This window comes from Anser cygnoides, chromosome 24 (assembly GCF_040182565.1).
Source record: "Anser cygnoides isolate HZ-2024a breed goose chromosome 24, Taihu_goose_T2T_genome, whole genome shotgun sequence".
NCBI lineage: Eukaryota > Metazoa > Chordata > Aves > Anseriformes > Anatidae > Anser > Anser cygnoides.
The window spans coordinates 281,484-302,647 of NC_089896.1; the positions used below are offsets into that span (position 1 = coordinate 281,484).

General features: G+C 42.5%; 1 protein-coding gene across 2 annotated transcripts in view; it reads left to right on the forward strand.

Moving 5' to 3' along the window:
• Window positions 1–21,164, forward strand: part of KDM1A (lysine demethylase 1A) — a 54,034-nt gene that overhangs the window by 25,548 nt on the left and 7,322 nt on the right. For both annotated transcript variants that reach the window (XM_048073037.2, XM_048073038.2), the window contains 9 exons: window positions 1,445–1,587; window positions 2,496–2,586; window positions 3,582–3,716; window positions 8,836–8,909; window positions 10,211–10,322; window positions 10,707–10,839; window positions 11,583–11,770; window positions 12,188–12,302; window positions 18,827–18,954. In XM_048073037.2, the coding sequence (XP_047928994.1) occupies window positions 1,445–1,587; window positions 2,496–2,586; window positions 3,582–3,716; window positions 8,836–8,909; window positions 10,211–10,322; window positions 10,707–10,839; window positions 11,583–11,770; window positions 12,188–12,302; window positions 18,827–18,954 (1,119 nt within the window). The remainder of the gene's footprint in view (window positions 1–1,444; window positions 1,588–2,495; window positions 2,587–3,581; window positions 3,717–8,835; window positions 8,910–10,210; window positions 10,323–10,706; window positions 10,840–11,582; window positions 11,771–12,187; window positions 12,303–18,826; window positions 18,955–21,164) is intronic.

Genomic DNA, 21,164 nt, shown 5'->3' on the forward strand with positions numbered 1-21,164 from the left:
AAGCTCTGTCTGTGATGAAGTCTTCACCCTATCAGGCATAGCTCCTCTAACACTTGTGGGTGGAAGGGTCTGCACCATGTTACCACCATATCTGAAACTGCCACAGAGATATGTATTCAAATGTGGGCCCTGTTCTGCACAAGCTCCTGCATTTGTTGGCTGTTTCTGCACTTTTGTTGTTGCTGCTACTGTTTTTCCCTGAAATAAGTCCATTCTGGCTGTTCTACTTATCTCTTGAATTATAAAGAAATAACTAATCACTGCCAGCTGGTTGAATGCATGCAACAGTTCAGAAATAGCATTCTTGAACTGGGATTCACAATCTTAATTAGCTTTATTTCTGTCCTCTGTAATGTCTGGCTCCATGATCTTGTATACATCTGGCTCGCCTAAGTTGTCCCTAATTTGTTTTTTCCCTGCTATTGATCTCCCTTCACACACTCTGCTGCTAGGAAGAGAGACTTTGAAGGCCTGGGAGCAGAACTTTACCCATGATGACTGAGACGGAGAAAGTGAATACTTTAGTCTTCTCCATGTCCATTACCACAAGATTCCTACTAGGTTCAGCAGTAGGTCTTTGTAATCCTTGATACTTTCTTGTTTTTGCTGCTGCTATGTCTGAGCTCTTTTGCTTAACATCTCAGTTTTGACTGGCTCATTTCTGTTTTTTGTCATGCTATCTCTGCATGCTTGGGCAGTGATTCCTCATTCCTCACAGATGGCATGTGTTGTTAAAATAGATACTTAAGCTTGAACTTGGAAGATGGAGCTTTAAATGATCGTCACAATTACCATCAGTTTCTTGAAACTGGGGCTCTAATTTTAAGTTTCAGTTTCTTTTCAGGAGAGTTGCCCTATACCTCTTTATCCAGTAAGGATGTTATGAAAGGGACTGTTGCTGAACTCACCTTCCAATAAGAAAATCTTTGTGTGTCCATACATTGGTTTGATTTCATTATAGAACAGAAGTTGGTTATGGTCATCATTTGCCAGCTCTTCTTGTAGCTCTTTGGTCAGACATCCTGGCAAAGTGCTTTTATGTTGTACAGACATCAGTGTCTGACCATCTGAGAGAGCTAAGGGGATTAAATTTATTTTTATAAGTGCCGGTCTGAGCCACTTTTTTGTTACATTCTTGAAGGTTCACCCTAGTTAAGGACAAGTCATATGTTCGTACAGTGGTGCCCAGAAAAAATGTATCTGCACCCAGCCTTGCTCATTCCTCTGATTTGAGGAATGGTAACGTTTTGAATTTTAGGTATGAGGTGGTGTGAATTTAGACTGCACTAGAGAAAGTAATATATTATTGCTGTGGTTTCTGTTAAAATGTTCTCTGCTACTCCAGTGTCCTGTCTGAGACAGGCTGAGAGCTTTTGTGACCTATATTTTCTCTCCTTACTTGTGAATAGGTTATCACAAACAAACTTTCTTCTTTGACTTCTAGGTTCCAAAAGAGAAAGATGAAATGGTGGAGCAAGAATTCAATCGTCTGTTGGAAGCCACCTCCTATCTCAGTCATCAGCTGGATTTTAATGTTCTCAATAATAAGCCTGTCTCCCTAGGTCAGGCTCTGGAGGTTGTCATACAGTAAGTGACTTTGTTCTTCACAGTAGAATTTCCTATTTTACAGAGGATTATCCAAAAGAAATATGAAATAACTGTGACGCTACTAGCTGTTTGGCTGCTTCTAGGTTCTTGTTTACATGTTTCTTGTTTAAAGTAGCAAACATTTTTGTTAGAAAGCTTCCTGACAGTCACTGCTACAGTAACTGATAGTAGATAATTGACTTAATGTGCATTGGTGTACTTACTACCTACTTACTAGGCCTGGAGCCTCTTCCCTGTGAGGAAAGACTGAGACCTGGGTCTGTTCAGCCTTGAGAAGAGAAGACTGAGAGGGGATCTTATTAATGTTTACAAATATCTGAAGTGTGGGAAACGGAGGGATTTGGCCAACCTCTTTTCAGTGCTTTGTGGTTACAGGACAAGGGGCAATGGGCAAAAAATGAAGCACAGGAAGTTCCGCACCAACATGTGGAAGAACTTCTTCACAGTGAGGCTGACGGAGCACTGGAACAGGCTGCCCAGGGAGGTTGTGGAATCTCCTCCTCTGGAGATATTCAAGGCCTGTCTGGATGCCTACCTGGGCAACCTGCTCTAGGGAGCCCCTGCTTTGGTGGGGGGGTGGACCCAATGATCTCTTGAGGTCCCTTCCAACCCCTACAATTCTGTGATTCTGTGATACTCCAACTGAAAGGTTATGGCATTTATAATATGTTTTTTAATAACATCAGGCGACTTAAGGCTTGTGTTTTAGCCAGTCAAGTATCAGTTATTTACAGAAATTTTTATGAATTTTCAAGTTCCTGTACTAGTATTTACTTAAAATATCCTATATGCTTGTACGCATTACACCAATGAGTTTATAATAATGAGCTTTCTTAATACTGCTAGGATTTTATACTGAGCTGACTCTCACTTTTTGCCTATTATAGATTGCAGGAGAAACATGTGAAGGATGAGCAGATTGAACACTGGAAAAAAATTGTGAAAACACAGGAGGAATTGAAAGATCTTCTTAACAAGGTCAGGTTTTGTTCAGTGATGATGATTAGAACAGGAAGCTAGCTCTACCTTCCTCTAACGGTGGCAAAATGTTCCAAAACAAACCTGAACAATAAAAAACAGATGCTATTAATGCTGTTCTTAAAAATATCTGTTCATTTAAGGCCTGCCAGGAAGCACTGTTATGACAAAGGAGCACCAAAAACTTTTTAAATTCACGCTGCATTTCTAACCTTCAAAACTTTTTCTCTTCCCTTTCAGAAATAATTAGGGAAAGTACCTAACTTTTTACATAAAAGGGCAATAAGTACTGCAAAAAAATCTTTTAAAGGAATTCGTTTAAGTAGAGAGCTAATGTAAAAGTTCAGTAGTTTTCTCTTTGTTTGAGAGGATTTTGTCCCCATATGTGAAGTGGAGCACGTGTTTGAGCAGAAGACTGTAAAATGTCAATCTGGGAAAAGAAAGGGAGGAGACAGACATGATCAGTGTTGTGTCATAGCTTCCATTAGAGATGTTGATAATGACTAAGGCTCTTGGAGGGGAGGCAGGGGGAATAGTATTTTATAATGTTTCCTTTGCTCACCATTGGGAATAACTGTGAAAACACTTTGAAAGTTAAATGCTTGGAGGAGAGGATAATCAAATCTGTGATTTGTAGTGTAGAAACACTGTTTAGGCCATCTCTGGAGTCCTGCTTAGAATGTTTTTGGTTGTAGTAGGTAGGATCTTCTCCACGGAAGTTTCTCAAATGAAAGATGTCTGAGGACAGCTGATCTTATTTTTCATTTGCAAGGTGTTTTGTTAGAAGTCAGTGATGTTGGGTTTAAGCATGTTATTTTGAAGCTGGTTGTATCTATGTTGGCTTTGTGGAGGTAGAATTGCATATAGGTAACATCTGGAAATCTCTGGTATAATGGCATACTTTGAGATGAATATCCATTTTACACAGTAACTCATATGAAATCTACCTACTCTCCTTATTTTCTTTTTCCCTTTTCCTACTGCACCTTAAAAAGATGGTGAATTTAAAAGAGAAGATTAAAGAACTCCATCAGCAGTATAAGGAAGCATCAGAAGTGAAGCCACCTCGGGATATTACAGCAGAGTTCCTTGTGAAAAGTAAACACAGAGATCTGACTGCGCTTTGCAAGGTAAAGGACGATGTACATGCGACATTTAATCATAGAATCAGAGTCATAGAATATCCTGAGTTGGAAGGGACCCACAAGGATCACTGAGTCCAACTCTTGGCTCCACGCAGAATCACGCAGGAATCAAACCATATGTCAGAGAGCATTGTCCAAATACTTCTTGAACTCTGACAGTCTTGGTGCTGTGACCACTCCCTGGGGAGCCAGTGTTAGTGCCCAACCACCCTCTCAGTAAAGAACCTTTTCCTATTTCCTAATAACCAGCCTGAACGTCCCCTGTCACAGCTCCATGCCATTCGTTCCCTTGAGTCCTATTGCTGGTCACCAGAGAGAAGAGATCAGCACCTGGCTCTCCACTTCCCCTTGTGAGGGAACCACAGGCTGCGTTGAGATCTGCCCTCAGTCTCCTCTCCTCTATGCTGAGCAAATCAAGTGATTTCATCCACTCCTCATACATCTTGCCCTCTAGACCCTTCATCTTGGTAGCCCTCCTTTGGATGCTCTGTCCAAAACTGCACACAGTACTCAAGGTGAGGCCACAACAGAGCAGAGCAGGACAATCCCTTCTCTTGACCTCCTAGCAATGCTGTGCCTGGTGCTCCCCAGGATACAGTTGGCCCTTTTGGCTGCCAGGGCATGCTGCTGACTCAGATTTCACTTGCCATCAAGCAGAACCCTCAGATTCCTTTCTGCAGGGCTGCTCTCCAGCCTCTTGTCCCCAAGTCTGCACGTATAGCCAGGGGTTGCCCCTTCCCAGGTGGAAAATCAGCACTTGCTCGTGTTAAAATTCATGAGGTTAGTGATTGCCTAGCCCTCTAACTTGTCAAAATCTCTCTGCAAGAGCTCTCTACCCTCAAGGGAGTCAACAGCTCCTCCTAATTTAATGTTGTCTGAACATTTAAGTCAGTGGTCTCTGAAGACTTCAGCAACCAACTAACATTATCCGATATAAATGCTCACTCAGATACAGCACTCTCAGAGAATGTAATAGGGCATAACTCTGGGTTATAATACTGATAATAAAGCTGTATTTAATATCTTAGTTACCTGTCCTTTGTGTTCTTGGTGGAGAGTATTAACATTTTGAAGGCTCAGGTTTATGTATCCACTGATGCTGGATCACATCAGAGAGCATTTAACATGTTGAAGGCTAAGTTTTAGGTCAGACTTGATTGTAAGTACTATTTGGTCCCACAATAGTCTGGAAATAAAATCTGTATTTGAAGAGAGATGCTCTTTCTCTAAGATGAAAAAGGTGGTTTCCTGAGTAAAAGTCTCCTCTCTATCCAAAGACTTTACACAGCTGTATCTTGACAAGCCAAGTGTGTGTGTGCCTTAAAAGGAAGCCCTAGAAACCCTTCTTTCTATGGTAAAGACACTCTGTTAACCTAGGTCAGATGGAATCAAAGATCTTTTTTCAGCTGCTACTTCATTAGAAAATTAAAAACCTTTACTTGGAGCCCAAATGTGTTTGGGCTATTCTATAGTCTTGTGGATATTTCTTTTCAAGTCTATTTCTTGTCAGCTAGAAGAGTATAGCAGATCTTTTTCAACTGGTAATACAATCCAGAGCATTTATCAATGTCACATGATGCACTGAAAAGTCAAAATGGCTTCAATGGGAAAGAAAATTCAGGTATTTACTGGGCTTTTAGTAAAGACCTCCCCCTTCTGTCCCTGGCCCACCCATGTCAATACAGAAAAGTACTAGTAAGTCTGTTGTTGTACAAGATTGGAATGTGTGTTTTTGTTTTCCCTTCTGGCTAGGCCCTGAATAAGTGGGGATCTAGGTTCTTATGCAGTGAAATTGAGAGAAGACTTCTACATTCCTTTGCAGTTCTTTCATGATTTAAAAAAAAAAGTGAGGAAAGTATTGGTTTTATAATCTGGAAAGAGAGCTCATTTTTTAAAACAAAGTAAGGTAGCACTAGTTTGTACTTCATCTGTAATCCCGATCAGTATGCATACAATGTGTGTATTGTCAAAACATACTTTTAATTACAAATAAGTACATCATTCCCCCCCGCCCCTTGCTCAGTTTCATGCTTTCTTAGTGTTGAGTAGCGTGTCAGCTACGTGAAAAGTAACAGAGTAAATAGCACCCTGTCCTGTTCTGAGAAAGTATACTTTAATTAGTGAATCTCATTAAATATACTCATCCTTCATTCGCTAAGTACTGGTTAGCTATTCTTTCATCTCGCTATCACCAGCAAAGCTTACTACTGCATTTTGGTACTTCAAGTCTGTGTGGAGTAACGTATCTAGATTGTGTGGCCATACACCATGGCTAGTAAGACTACATAAATCTAGGATGGAGTTTCTTGACCTTTTCTTTGCTGTCGTTAAATGACTTATACAATGCAAATATTTTAAAATAGGATTCATATCTTCTCCACATATGAATGAAAAGTTCTAGGCTTGTAAGTCAGCCATTCATCATGCTTCTTAAATGCTTGTTTTAGGCTGAGTGTAGTTTGTTCTTTCTCCTCTTAGCTAACAAAGGGAGATAAGATTTAAAAATTTAGCTGAGGAAAGTCAATTTTATAGTTGGATGTTGAGATTGTATAGCATAACAAGTAGATTAAAAACACCACAAGAAACTGGAAGCAAGTTCTTTTTATGCTTCTTTTAGCCTTCCCCTTCTTTTTGTTTTTAGGAAAACATTTTTCTTTAGTTCTGGGATGTGCAAAATGACCCTGGCAAAAAGGCTCTTAAGAGAACGAATGTGTTCAAAGTAGGGAGCAAATAAAAAAATCTTATTCCAGTAAGATTGCTTCTTTTGTTTCTTCCTTTTTATTATCAAAAGGGTGAAGCCAAATCCAACTCAAGGAATTTTAATACAAAAAAAAACTGTAACCATTGGCTGTAATTATTTTTATATGTATTTTGAAGAAATGTTCTGATGCAGGAAACAAAACCTTATCCATGCAGTAGCTGAAATGTTTTGGATTTGGCTGTTGGATGTTCCACGTAGATGTTCAGAAATGATAACAAGCCAGGTGCTCCAGCCTTCTAATCATCTATGTGGTCCTCCTATGGACTCATTCTAATAGCTCCATGTCCTTCTTGTGCTGGGGGCCCCAAAGCTGAATGCAGTACTCCAAGTGGGGTCTCATGAGAGCAGAGGGGAAGAATCCCCTCCCTTACCCTACTGGCCACGCTTCTTTTGTTGCAGCCCAGGATACGGTTGGCTTTCTGGGCTGCAAGCACACATGTCTGGCTCATGTTGAGCTTCTTTGTCCACCAACACCCCCAGGTCCTTTTCATCAGGACTGCTCTCAATCCATTGTCTGCCCAGCCTGGTTTTATGGTTAAGGTTGCCCTTATGCAGATGCAGGACCTTGCACTTGGCCTTGTTGAACTTCATGAGGTTTGCACCGGCCAACCTCTCAGGCCTGTCCAGGCCCCTCTGATGGCATCCCTTCCCTCCAGCATGTCAACTGCACAACACAGCTTGGTGTCATCAGCAATCTTGCTGAGGGTGTACTCAGTTTCACTGTCCATGTCACCAACAAAGATGTTAAACATCACCGGTCCTGGTACTGACCCCCCTGGGGAGTATCACTTGTTACTTATCTCCACTTGGACACTGAGCCATTGACCGCATCTCCATGAGTGTGACCATCCAGCTGATTCCTTACCCACTGATTGGTCCATCCATCAAATGCACATCTCTCCAATTTGGAGACGAGTGTGTTGTGCAGGACAGGTGTCAAATGTTTTACATATGTCCAGGTAGATGATGTCAGGTGATCTTCCCCTATCCACCAAGGCTGTAACCCCATCATAGAAGGCTACCAGATTTGTCAGGCATGATCTGCCCTTAGTGAAGCCACGTTGGCTGTCACCAACCACCTCCTTCGTTTCCATGTGCCTGAGCATAGTTTCCAGGATGATCTGTCCCAAGATCTTGTCAGGCACAGCAGTGAGACTGGCCTGTAGTTCTGCAGGTCTCTTCCTTTTGTCCCTTTTTAAAAAATGGGGGTTATGGTTCCCCTCTTCCAGTCAGTGGGAACTTCACCAGACTGCCATGACTTCTCAAATATGATGGATGAGATTAAGATAGGGAGATTGCTCAGCAGTTGCTGTGATGAGTAAAACAGTGTCAGGGAAGATGAATTCATTGCTAATTGATAAGAGTAGGGCAGTGAGAAGTAAAAACACATTCCCTGCACTCCACTTCTTCCCCAGCTCTGCCTGGACTCCTCTCCATGGGCTGCAGATCTGGCCTGGTAGTCTGCTCCATTGGGTTGCAGGTGGACAACCTGCTCCACCATGGTCCTCTCCACAGGCTGCAGGGAAATTTCTGCTGTGGCACCTGGAGCACCTTCTGCCCTCCTTCACTGACCATGGTGTCTGCAGGTCTGTTTCTTTCCACTTCTCATTCTTCTTTTCCAGATGCTGTTGTGCAGCAATTATGTCCTCATGTAAATATTCTCTCTGAGACACAGCCCGTGTCTCTCAGTGGCTCAGCTGTGGCCAGTGGCAGGTCCCTTTTGGAGCTGGCTGGACTGTCTCTTTAACATGCAGCACCTTGTGAAACTTCTCACAGAGGCCACCCCTGCAGCCCCTTGCAACCAAAACCTTGGCATGTAATCCCAATGCAGAAAGAAAATGATTTTATACAATTCTATTGTAGGTTTGTTTGTTTGATGGAATTCTGGAGGAAAATTTAACTAGATCATGTCTTTGCTTTTTGTAAGGTTACATCTGCCTTGGAAAACTCTACATTTAATATTAACTATAGTTTTTTAATAGAGAAATAAGAATAGAAATAATATTGTGTAGTACGAAAGAGCTCGCAGTACTGTAAGAACACTGAAAATTCTGGAACTATTATGGATCTTTATGTTCTTCAGATGTGAGCATGCTAAAATTTCAGGAATTTAAACACTACTTTTTTCTGCAGTGCAACGTAAGTTTCTGCATACGTGAACAGCAGAAGGGCAAAATAGGTGGATTAAATGTTGAAAAAATAAAGGACTTGATTTGGATTCCACTGAAGCCCATCAGTCTTCCACTTACGTCTCTTATAATTAATCCGGTTTGATGCTACATGATGTCTCTAAGTCCTTTTGAATATGAACTGATTTTAATGTTAGCTTTTAATCCTATTTAGGAGTATGATGAATTGTCAGAAACACAAGGAAAGCTGGAGGAGAAGCTACAAGAACTTGAAGCCAATCCACCAAGGTAAAGATATGAGCTATAAAAACGAATACTTACGAAAGCTGGAAGGTTTTTTGTTTGTTTTACTTCACAGTATATTAAAAAAAAGTCATGTTTTTCTTTTAATTATGGTACCTCGCACAAACATGAAGTATGAGTTCCCTCAGTTTTAGAACTTGTCTTTCTTGGTTGTAGAAGTCAGAATCATAGAATATCTTGAGTTGGAAGGGACCTACAAGGATCATCGAGTCCAGCTCCTGGCACCACACAGGTCTACCCAAAAATTCAGACCATATGACTAAGAGCACAGTCCAAATGCTTAAACTCCAACAGGCTAGGTGCCTGGGGAGCCTGTTTCATTGCATGACAACCCTCTCAGTGAATAATCTTTTCCTGATACCCAGCCTGAACCTCCCCTGTTGCAGCTTGACACCATTCCCTTGGGTCCTATCACTGGTCACTAAAGAGAATATATTGGCGCCTGCCCCTCCAATCCCCTGTAGACCATGGTGAGGTCTCCCCTCAGACTCCTATTTTCCAGGTTAAACAGGCCAAGTGATCTCAGCTGCTTCTCATAAGTCTTCCCCTCTAGGCTCTTCACCATCTTAGTAGCCCTCCTCTGGATACTCTCCAACAGTTTCACATCCTTTTTGTACCGTGGTGCCCAAAACTGCACACAGTACTCGAGGTGGGGCTGCACCAGTGCAGAGTAGAGCGGGACAATTGCTTCCCAACTAGCAATGCTGTGCTTGATGCACCCCAGGATATGGTTGGCCCTCCTGGCTGCCAGGGCACGCTGCTGGCTCATGTTCAGCTGGCTGTCAGCCACAACCCCCAGATCACTCTCTGCAGGGTTGTTCTCCAGCATCTCATTGCCCAGTCTGTACACGTGACTCAGGCCAAAAGAGGGTGGTTCTTAGGATGTATTACAGCAGTAATCCTTGCTGTAACCAGTGTCTGATCTCAAGAAGCCTTTCAGATTTGAAATCCCTGTCAATGATAGCATACCTACTCTGCTTATTTTGGCATACTGTGGCAGATTATAAGGATGTACGTTGTTCTGTATGACTATACTACTTTTTTAGTCTTCTGTATTTATGCTACTTAAGACGTGATTTATTTAACAGTCTTTATTTCTGAAGTTATGTTTGTAGCTTCATTTAGTGTGTTATATATGAGTCCTTCTTTGAAAATGTGATTTTGCTGTTTTTTGTCATTTTTTAAAAATTTCTCTTCTAAGAAGGGACTGAAACAAGTTTTCAAAAACAGTGCATTTGCATTCTGCTCTGGCAAACTAAATGTCTTTTGTATTTTTTTTTTTCCAGTGATGTCTATCTGTCTTCAAGAGACAGGCAAATACTTGACTGGCATTTTGCAAACCTAGAATTTGCTAATGCTACACCCCTCTCTACACTTTCACTGAAGCACTGGGACCAGGTAGCTAATTAATATATTTGTTCAGTGATATACTAAAAACTTATGCTGTATTTATTTCACTCTCATGGAAGTTCCTCTGCGTTAATGGTTCTAAACTCTTGAGTGGTATCTGCTTTTATGCAGATACTGTTCTCTTACATGGCTGTTATTTGCTGATGAAATTCCAGGAAGCTTTTTATTAGTGCTGAAACATTCTATAATAATGCTGTCTCCTGAAAGCTTCTGTACTTATTACTTGACTACTAAAATAAGTTTTCAAATTCATCAGACTTACCATTTGAAAGTTTTAATTGAAAACATTTTGCTACTATTCAGAGTTGCTGATTGTCTATTGAGTGATGTGATTTTGTTATAAATGCATGCTTTTATGCATCTTTGTTTCAGGATGATGACTTTGAATTCACAGGCAGTCACTTGACTGTGAGGAATGGATATTCCTGTGTGCCTGTAGCCTTAGCAGAAGGGTTGGATATTAAATTAAACACAGCGGTTCGACAGGTTCGCTATACAGCTTCAGGTACGTGAAACCACCTCTTGAAAGCCGCTCTGAGGAAGTATAATCATAGAAATTCAGTGCTTCTGGTTTGATCTTATAAAACCTTTCTATTGTATTTTAGGTTGGAAAAAGCCACATTTCTTGTTGCATTTAATTGTGTAGGAAGCTTCTAGGGATTAATAAATCTTTAATATTTTTTGCTTGTTTCTGTGGCTGCTTTGAATCCATCCTTTTTAGCTGGATTTACTGATACATAGGTTCACTTCGTTGGGATTGAAGATTTTGGACTAAGAGGTCTTGGACTGCTTAAGGTACCACAGGCTCTGGTATTAGGAGTATAACTAAATATAAGATGGACTCAGATGAATGGAAGGAATACACCTTTTCATTGTTCTTCAAAACACTGGGCTCAAGAAACTGTCAGCTGGGAGAGTAACTCAGTGATAGGCTCGTTCTCTACTTGCTATTTAGTTACGCATATATTTAAATCTCATTTATTAGCCTAGATTAACCTTTAGCCTAGTGTGGCCATCCTTGGATGCATTGTAAATTCTGCTTTTTGGTATTCAGCGATGTGGCCAGTAAGATTTAGTTGCCTAGAAGCTACGTAAAGCTTGTGTAATGCTGTCTCTGTAACCTAAGTGTTTTGTGATCTGGATTTATTTTTATGGTAGTTCTTAAAAAATTTTTAAAATTCTATGTTGAGGCCTTTATAAGGCCTTTTACTACCCAGCCTATTAAATGACTTTCTCTCCTTTTTCCAGGCTGTGAAGTGATAGCTGTAAATACCCGATCTACTAGCCAGACTTTCATTTATAAATGTGATGCTGTGCTATGCACTCTTCCCTTGGGAGTATTGAAACAGCAGCCTCCAGCAGTACAGTTTGTGCCACCTCTCCCTGAGTGGAAAACTTCTGCAGTGCAGCGTATGGGATTTGGCAACCTCAACAAGGTCACTTGGTCATTGAGGGAACTGCGGGCAGACCAGGGCATGCAGCAGAAATGTTTATGGTGTATGAGAGGAAGGATGGATGAGAGGGAAGGATGTATCTTCCACTCCTGTTTGCTAGACTTTGATGCTGAAAATTATTGGAAGAACTGTAAAGGACTTCTCTGTATCCTATATAATTTGTAAGCAGTTAAAATTTGCAAGTAGGTTGACGTGGTACATATGTTGTAGCTTGCTAAACAGGTTATTAACTTATGAAACGTGGTAAAGGTGTACGTTTTTATGTATTAAGCATATGCAGTATATATTCTCCAGATTTTCCTTCCTTGACATTTCTAGTGATGCAAATCAGTTGATGTAATTGTCTTTATTTTTATTTTTTTCCCTGAGCTCATAAGTCTTTTGATTCTTTGTTTATAGGTTGTGTTGTGTTTTGACCGTGTCTTCTGGGATCCAAGTGTAAATTTGTTTGGTCATGTTGGTAGCACCACCGCAAGCAGAGGAGAACTTTTCCTGTTTTGGAACCTGTACAAAGGTAGCTCTGATGCATTTCTACTTTTGCCAGTGTCTTATTTGTATGGTTTCAGATCTAGAAAAGAGCAGTTCTTAAGATGTTGTTAGTGTTCACATATGGATATGATGAGAAGGTAATACTTCACAGAATCACAGGATAGTTTTTGTTTGAAAGGACCTTAAAGATCATACAATTCCAACCCCCCTGCTGTGGGCAGGGACAGCTTCTGCTAGACCAGGTTGCTCAAAGCCCCGTCCAACCTGGCCTTGAACACATCCAGGGATGGGTCATCCACAACTTCCCTGGGCAACCTGTTCCAGTGCCTCACTACCCTTATAGTAAAGAACTTCTTTCTGATGTGTAGTCCAAATCTGCTCTCTTTTCATTTAAAGCCATTACTCCTAGTTCTATCATTACACTCTTTGATGGAGTCGTCGTCGCAGCCCCCCTGCTTTGCTGTAGGCCTCCTTTTAGGTACTGGAAGGCTGCTGTAAGGTCTCCCTGGAGCCTCCTCTTCTCCAGGTTGAACAACCCCAACTCCCTCAGCCTGTTTTCATGTGAGAGGTGCTCCAGCCTCTTGATCATCTTTGTCACCTTCCTCTGGTCTCATTCTAATAGCTCCATGTTCTCCTTGGGCTGGGGGCCACAGAGCTGAATGCAGTACTTGAGACGTGGCCTCACCAGGGCTGAATACAGGGGGACAATCACTTCCTTAGTCCTGCTGTACACGCTATTCCTGATACTAGACGGGATGCTGTTGGCCTTCTTGGCTACATGAGCACGCTACTGGCTCATACTCAGCTGTCTCTTCACCAATAGCCCCAGGTCCCTTTCCAACTGGCAGCTTTCCAGCCACTCTTCCCCCAGCCAGTAACATTGAATAAGTGCGTGAAATGCAGGACCCAGCACTTGGCCTCATTGAACCTCATACAGTTGGCCTGGGCCCATTGGTCTAGCCTATCCAGATCCCTGTGCAGGGCCTACCTACCCTCAAACACTCGCTTCTAACTTGGTGTCGTCTGCAAACTTATCGAGGGTGCACTTGATCCCCTTGTCCAGATCATTGATGAAGTTATTGAAGACAACCGGCCCCAATACTGAACCCTGGGGTCACCACTAGTGACTGACCTCCATTCACCTCCTTAACTCCATTCACGATGACTCTTCAGGCCTAGCCACCCAGCCAGTTTTTAACCCAATGAAGAATATACCCTGTCCAAGCATTGAGCAGCCAGCTTCTTCAGGAGAATGCTGCGGGAAATGGTGTCAAAAGCCTTACTGAAGTCTAGAGAGCAGCCTTTCCCTTGCCTACTGAGTGCTTCACCTTGTTGTAGAAGGAGATCAGATTCAGAACATGCCTTTGATAAACCCATGCTGACTGGGCCTGATCGCCTGGTTGTCCTGTAAGTGTTGCATGATGGTCCTCAAGATAATCTTCTCCATGAGCTTCCCTGGCACGGAGTTGAGACTGACAGGCCTGTAGCTCCCCAGCGCCTCCTTCTGGCCCTTCTTGTAGATGGGCATCACACTTGCTAGCTGCCAGTCAACTGGGACCTCCCCTGATAGCAAGGGCTCTGCTGATAAATGATGGAAAGTGGCTTGGTGAGCACTTCTGCCACTTCCCTCACTACCCTCAGGTAGATCCCATCTAGCCCCATAGGCTTGCGTACATCTAAGTGGAGTAGCAGGTCTCCAACCATTTCCTTGTGGATTATGAGGGTTTCATTCTGCTCCCTGTCCTTATCTACCAGCTCACTGGTCTTAGTACCTAGGAAACAACTGGTCTTGTTGCTAAAGGCTGAGGCAAAGAAGGCATTAAGTATCTCGGCCTTTTCCTCATCTCTTGTCATTGTTTCCCCCCACATCCAATAAAAGATGAAGATTCTCCTTAGTCCTTCTTTATTTGTTTATCTATTTATAAAAACAGTTTTTGTCTTTGACAGTAATAACCAGATTGAGATCCAGTTGGGCTTTGGCCCTTCTATAATTTTTTCCCTGCATACCCTCACAACATCGTTATTGTCCTCCTAGTGGCACACTCCTTCTTGTAAAGGTCATAAACCCTCTTTTTCTTCCTGAGCTCCCTGTTTATCCAGGACTATGGGTCTTCTATGCCAACTCACTTTTTGGCATGCGGGGATGGCCTGCTCTGATGTCTTTAGGTTTACTTACTTGAAGAGTGTCCAGCCATCTTAGACTTCTTTGCACTTCAGGACTGCCTCCCAAGAGACTCTGCCAACCAGCAGACTTTGGCCTGTTAAGGAGGCTCTTCCAAAGTCAAAGGTGGCAAGCCTGCTCTGCTCCCTCCTCACCATCTTCTGAATCTAGAACTGCACCATTTCATGATGACTGCAGCCAGGGCTGTCCCTGAGTTTCACATTTCCCCCCAGCCCCTCGGTGAGAATGAGATCCAGCATAGCACCTCTCTTCATTGGCTCTTCTATCATTTAGATAAGGAAGTTGCTATCAGTGTATTTCAGGAACCTCCTGGATTGACTATGCCCTGCCGTGCGGTGTTGTCTTTCCAACAGATACCGGTGTGGCTGAAGTCACCCATGAGAACCAGGGCTTGTAAATGTGAGGTTGCTTCTATCCGTCTATAGAGGGCCTCATCTACTTGATCTTCCTGATCAGGGGGGTAGCAGATCCCCACTACAATGTCACCTGTCCCTCTTCTGCCTCTTATCCTGACCCATAAACTCTCTGGCAGTTCCTCATCCATCTCCAGGCAGAGCTCCAGGCACTCCAGCTGCTCAGTGACAGAGAGGGTGATGCCCCCTCCTCACCTCCCCTGCCTGTTCTTTCTAAAGAGCCTGTATCCTTCTATCTTAACACTCCAGTCATAGGAGCCATCCCACCACATCTCTGTAGTGCCAATGAGGTCAGAGGCCTGCAGGCATGTGTATATCTCTTAACTTCTCTTGTTTATTTCCCATGGTACACACACTAGGACTATGTGCACATGAGACTGTGAGGAGCAGGATGGATTGAGGTTCCCTTCCCCCGGCAACCCTAGTTTAAAGCCCTTTTCACCAGCCTGGCAAGCCTATGACAGAACATGCTCTTCCCCATCTCTGATAGGTGAACCCCAGCAGACCAGGTTTCTCAAAGGGAGTCCCATGGTGTAAGTAGCTAGAACCCCTGTCTGTGGCACCAGTCCTGCAACCATCTTGATTTGCCAGATCTGACTGGCTCTTTCAATCTTTCCCTACCTCTTTGACCTGTGCTTCTGAGTCCTTTACTGCTGCTCCTAGGGCTCTGTAATCTTTCTTGACACTCCTCAGACTGCTCCTGGCTGCATCACTGGTGTCCATGTGAAACAGCAGCAGCAGATAATAGTCCTTAGGCTTCATGAGGCGTAACAGTCTCTTGGTGACATCCCTGATACAAGCCCCTGGTAAGCAGCAGACTTCCCTCAAGAGTGGATGGGGTTGGCAGATGGGCATCTCTGTACCTCTCAGAAGAGTCTCCTACTAGTATCACCTGTCACCTTTTCTTAGTAGACTAATTATTACATGAGGAGCAGAGTGGGCTTCCTTACTCAGCTCAGCCTTCCCTTCAATGAGTCTTTCCTTTACAGCCTGCAGAGGGGTGTAGTGGTTCTGTAGGGGCATCTCAGGCTTTAGGGGAAGCCTCTCCCTCCTGCTGGTCCTTGTGGTTACGAGTTCCCACTCTTTGGAGTTATTTGCCCCCCTCCTTTCTGTGAGAGCCGATGACGGAGTTTCGGGCTGTTTGGCCATAGGCTGTTGGTCCCCTGCAGTCTGTACTAGGAGGCAGCTTTTGAGTTCCTCATCAACCTCCCTGATACTGTGCAGCCTTGTCACTGACTCCTGCAGCTCAGCCACCTGCTGCAGGAGGTCCTCCACCTGTTTTCCTGTAGGGAAGACAAATGGAAGCAGAAAGCACCACTAACTTGTAAACAGTTGCCTGGTAAATTAGGGCAGAACATGGTTTGCCAGTGCTGTGAATTCCAGGCTATTTCTGTTAAATTGTATTACTTCCTGTCAGGTCAGGTGGCTGAAATGGGAAAAATCAATTACTCTTTCTTGTGGATAGGTAAGTGGTAGTTAACATGATTGCACTGCGAAATACTGTTGTAGAACTGACTGCGTTTGTGTAGGTATAGTCATTTATTTCTCTCATATTCTGAATTCTAGATTTCTGTAGCCATAGTGTTTTCGGCAGAGACTACTTAAACTGATAGAACAGATTAGAGAACACTTGTTAATCCAGAAACAAACAAAAAAAGGCATAGAAGGCTCACAGCACATACATTATTAGTTCTGTGGAAGTTCTTTAAAGGGCTTTTGTCAGGAGATCATTTGAGAAAGGTTTAAAGACTAGGTGGCTTTATGGCAGGAATGGAGAGAAACTCAGGTGAAATGATAGCATGAATTTGTGCTGCTGTTGGGTGACCTGCTGTAGCTTACTCAGGAATTCTTCTGATAGTTTAAGTCTAGTTCAGGTTATGACCTCTCAGAAGACATGTAGCCTCAGGAATTCCGTACATGTCCTGAATCAGATGGCCTCTTTTCTTGGTGCCCCTTTTCTCCAGCATGTTGTTGGATATGTTGTAAGTGCATATACACACTTTGAGATGGAGGAGAGCCTGGTACAAACATCCAGACAGTACAGATCAGTGAAACTCTGGGCAGAAATGGTCAATGTTTTCTGGAAGTGCAATGTTTTCTTGACTAGTATTTCAGTTTTTCTTGGGGACACAATGAAAAAGATGGGCACTTTCTCTTTCATAATCTCACAGTTACTCACTGATCTCAGGCTAAACCACGTTTTCTGCTTGATGTTTGCTGTCAAGGCTCATTGACTGCCATAAGGAGAAAACTTTTTCTGGAGCAGTGGCACATACTCATCATGCAAGAAGCTTTTCTGATCAACCCTTTGGTATTTTCAGCAAAATATTTACTGTTCTTCTGCTATAGCTTTCTACTTTTCTGTCACAGTTCTAAATTAATCCAGGTGACCTCATAGCAACATTTCAGATCTGGTTAAATGCTTACAAGATAGGATATTGTGCCTTACAGTTTCCTTAAAGACACAATTTTCATCAAAATATTTTTGAGTTGTCTGAATCCAAATTTTCATGAAAGAATTCACTGGAAGATGCATTTTCAGTATGTAGTTGTTACAGCAAGAAAATAACTGACTAAACTGCTGAAGAGGTCTGAGATCTCATGTCAGAAGTGGCAGTGTAGGAAAATCTTTACTGCTTAACTGGCAAAAACATTTCCCAAAGCCTGTGGATGATATGAAACCAGGTTTGTGGTTTTTTTCCTTCAATAGAGTTAATCTCTAAGATGAGCAATCCTATGTCTGTCTTGTCTAATGAACTGCTTCTAGTCCCCAGAGGTTCTGAGTTTTGAAGTGTCTTAATTGTAGCTTGATTAGTGCAATTTTCTTTGTAATAACAGCCTTACTAGTCTAATTTCTTCAGAGTTTCAAATGTTTTTGTTTCTAACCAGAAAATATTGGGTCTTCCAAACTGTATATCAGAACTAAACTTCTCCTTATGGAGGGGTAGCTTGATGGGAATGTGTACCAGGAGATCTCTGTAAGATCTCTGTATATACCAGGAGATGAGGAATTCACCAATCATTCTGGAAACCTGTACAAAAGTTAAAGCCATGTTTTTAGTAAGGACTTAACTTCACACTTCAATATGCTTGACATCTGTTTTTAGGTGTAGTATTTCCTTTGCTATACTTAGGAGAGTTTATAAGTGAGGAGAATGATCTGATGAGAACTGTGAGAGAGTTATTAACTGTGCTCATGTCTGTCATTTATTGTAAATGCATGTTTCTAGTTATTGGGTTGTTTTATTAGCTCTTTGATACTTCCTAAGATTTTCATTGAATTTTTGAATACCAAAAATGTAATCTTAGTCTTAACCATAGCAAGCCAGAGATGATAATAGCCTCATCTATTCATTTGTTTGTATATTCTGTAATTACATTAACTTCCTTCACCACAGCATCACATTGGCAGCCAAGTTACTTGATATCTGTCCTTTCTGACTTCTGAATTCTTCTCAAAATTGCTGCTTTTATGGATGTTGTGATGCTTTTCATAGTTTTGGCTCAATTGTGCATTGGAAATCTAAATAATTTTTGAGTGATCTACTTATCCTGAAAATTTCACTGCTGTGCTGATATTAATCATTGCTAAAGTTAATCATAGTTTTTCGGTTTTCTGTCAGATTGTTTGGTTGTTAAATCCTAGTGGAAATTTATGTAAAACTAGTGATGCTTTCCTAAAAGAAAATCCTTCTTCTGTCTTTCCTAATAAGTATGTTAATTTTTAATATATCAGTTGTCTTGATAATTCCAAATAGTACTGCAGTGTATATTCATTTATTTTCATCTCGATAAATTGACACAATGGGAGAAGACTGAGGACTGCTTCTGTTGGATTTGTTGTTGTTTTTTTAACCTAGTAACTTAGCTGCAGATAATCAGACTTGGCCGATGAAAATGTTATATTTCAATAATTCTTTTTTCTTCTCCCCCACCCCTGTCTTCCCTGATTAGCACCAATTTTATTGGCCTTAGTAGCAGGAGAAGCCGCAGGGATTATGGAAAATATCAGCGATGATGTCATTGTTGGACGGTGTCTCGCCATCCTCAAAGGCATATTTGGCAGCAGCGCTGTGCCACAGGTTAGTACAGGTAGTTTTCCTTCACTGGGATTTTTATATACTACATTAATATAAAAAGTACACAGTAACTTTAATATACCAATTGTTTTTGAGCATTTGGTCTGTCATAAGTTGGACTGCTTACGTATGTGTTTTTCATGTAAGGAGTAGATTCCCTTCATTTTCTTTATTGTAGAATAATTGAATGTGACTTTATCATCAGAGGGCTGGAGCACCACTCCTACCAAGAAAGTCTGAGAGCTAGGGCTGTTCAGCCTATAGAAGAGAAGGCTCCGGTGTGACCTCGTTTCAACTTCTGGAGTGTGCCCAGAGAAGGGCTGTGAAGCTGGTGAAGGGTCTGGAACACAAGTCTTATGAGGAGTGTCTGAGGGAGCTGGGGTTATTTAGTCGGGAGAAGAGGAGGCTCAGGGGAGACATTGTTCTCTACCTGAAAGGAACTTGTGGGGAGCTGGGGGTCAGCCTCTTCTCACAAATAACTAGTGATAAGATGGTAATGGCCTCAAGTTGCGCCAAGGGAGGTTCAGGTTGGAAATTAAGAGACATTTCTTCTGCTTAGGCAGAGTGGTTAGGCATTGGAATGGGTTGCCCAGGGAGGTGGTGGAGTCACTGTCCCTCGGGGTGTTTAAGGAAAGGTTGGACGTGGTGTTTAGAGACATGGTTTAGTGGGTGATAGTGGTGGTAGGGGGATGGTTGGACCAGATGACCTAGCAGGTGTTTTCCAACTATAATGATTCTATGAGTCTGTAACTTTTCAGTACTTAAAGGGGACTTATAAAAAAGGTGGAGGGTGACTCTTCACTCAATCAGATAATGACAGGACAAGGGGGGATGATTTTAAACTAAAAGAGGGGAGGTTTAGATTAGATGCTAGGAGGAAATTCTTCAGACGGTGGTGAGGCACTGGAACAGTTTGCCCAGAGGGGCTGTGGATGCCCCATCCATGGAGGTGTTCAAGACCAGGTTGGATGAGGCCCTGAGTAATGTGATCTAGTGGGTGGCATACCTGCCCATGGCAGGGGGGTTGGAACTAGATGATCTTTGAGGTCTCTTCCAAGCCAAGCCATTCGATGATAATTCTATGATCCTCACCCTTTTACTGCTTTCTATATGGTCATCAAATCTTTCCAGCTAACTGTAAGTATGGATTCTTAGTGAATGAGTGGATCTCATAATTTGGAAATGCTCAGTCTGTTGATTTCTAAGTCTCAGACTGGAGAACACAAAACAGGAAAACTTCAGGCTTGCCTTCCAGATAAATCCACAGCTCCTTCTCTGAACCCTCTATTGACAATTTCACTTCTTAATGAGATTTTTCTGTGACAGGAACCAACAGTGAAGTGTTTCACGGCAGCTGCTTACTAGTAGGATTTTCAAATGGAAAAAAAAACCACTAACAGAGCATAGAAACATAGATTCTGCAGGGGATAAATACCAAGTTCAGAGACAAAGACATCTTCCATTAGACCAGGTTGCTCAAAGCCCATCCTGCCTGGCCTTGAACAATTCAAGGGATGATGCATTATCACAACTTCCCTGGGCAGCCTGTTCTTCACCACCCTCATAGTAAAGAACTTTCTAATATGTAATCTAAATCTACCCTCTTTTCATTTAAAGCCATTACCCCTAGTCCTATCACTGCACTCTGAAGAGGAGTCCCTCCCCAGCGTTGATGTAGGCCAGTTTTAGGTACCAGAAGGCCGCTGTAAGGTCTCCCCAGAGCCTTCTCTTCTCCAGGCTTTACAGCCCCAATTCCCTCAGCCTGTCTTCACGTGAGAGGTGCTCCAGCCCCTTGATAATCTTCATTGCCCTCCTCTGGACTTGTTCTAATGGCTTCATGCAGTTCCTCTGCTGGGAGCCCCAGAGCTGAGTGCAGTGTGGTCTCATGAGAGCAGAGGTAGGGGGCAATCTCCTCCCTTGCCCTGCTGGCCACGCTGCTTTTGATGCAGCCCAGGATACGGTTGGTTTTCTGGGCTGCAAGCACACGTGTCTGGCTCATGTTGAGTTATTCATCAACTAACACCCCCAAGTTCTTCTCCTCAGGGCTGCTCTGAATCCATTCTCTGCTCAGCCGGTATTCATGTTTGGGATTGCTCTGACCAAGATGCAGGACCTTGCACTTCACCTTGTCATCCACAAACTTGCTGAGGCTGCACTCCATCTCACTGTCCATGTCATTGACAAAGATGTTAAATAGTGCCAGTCCAAATACA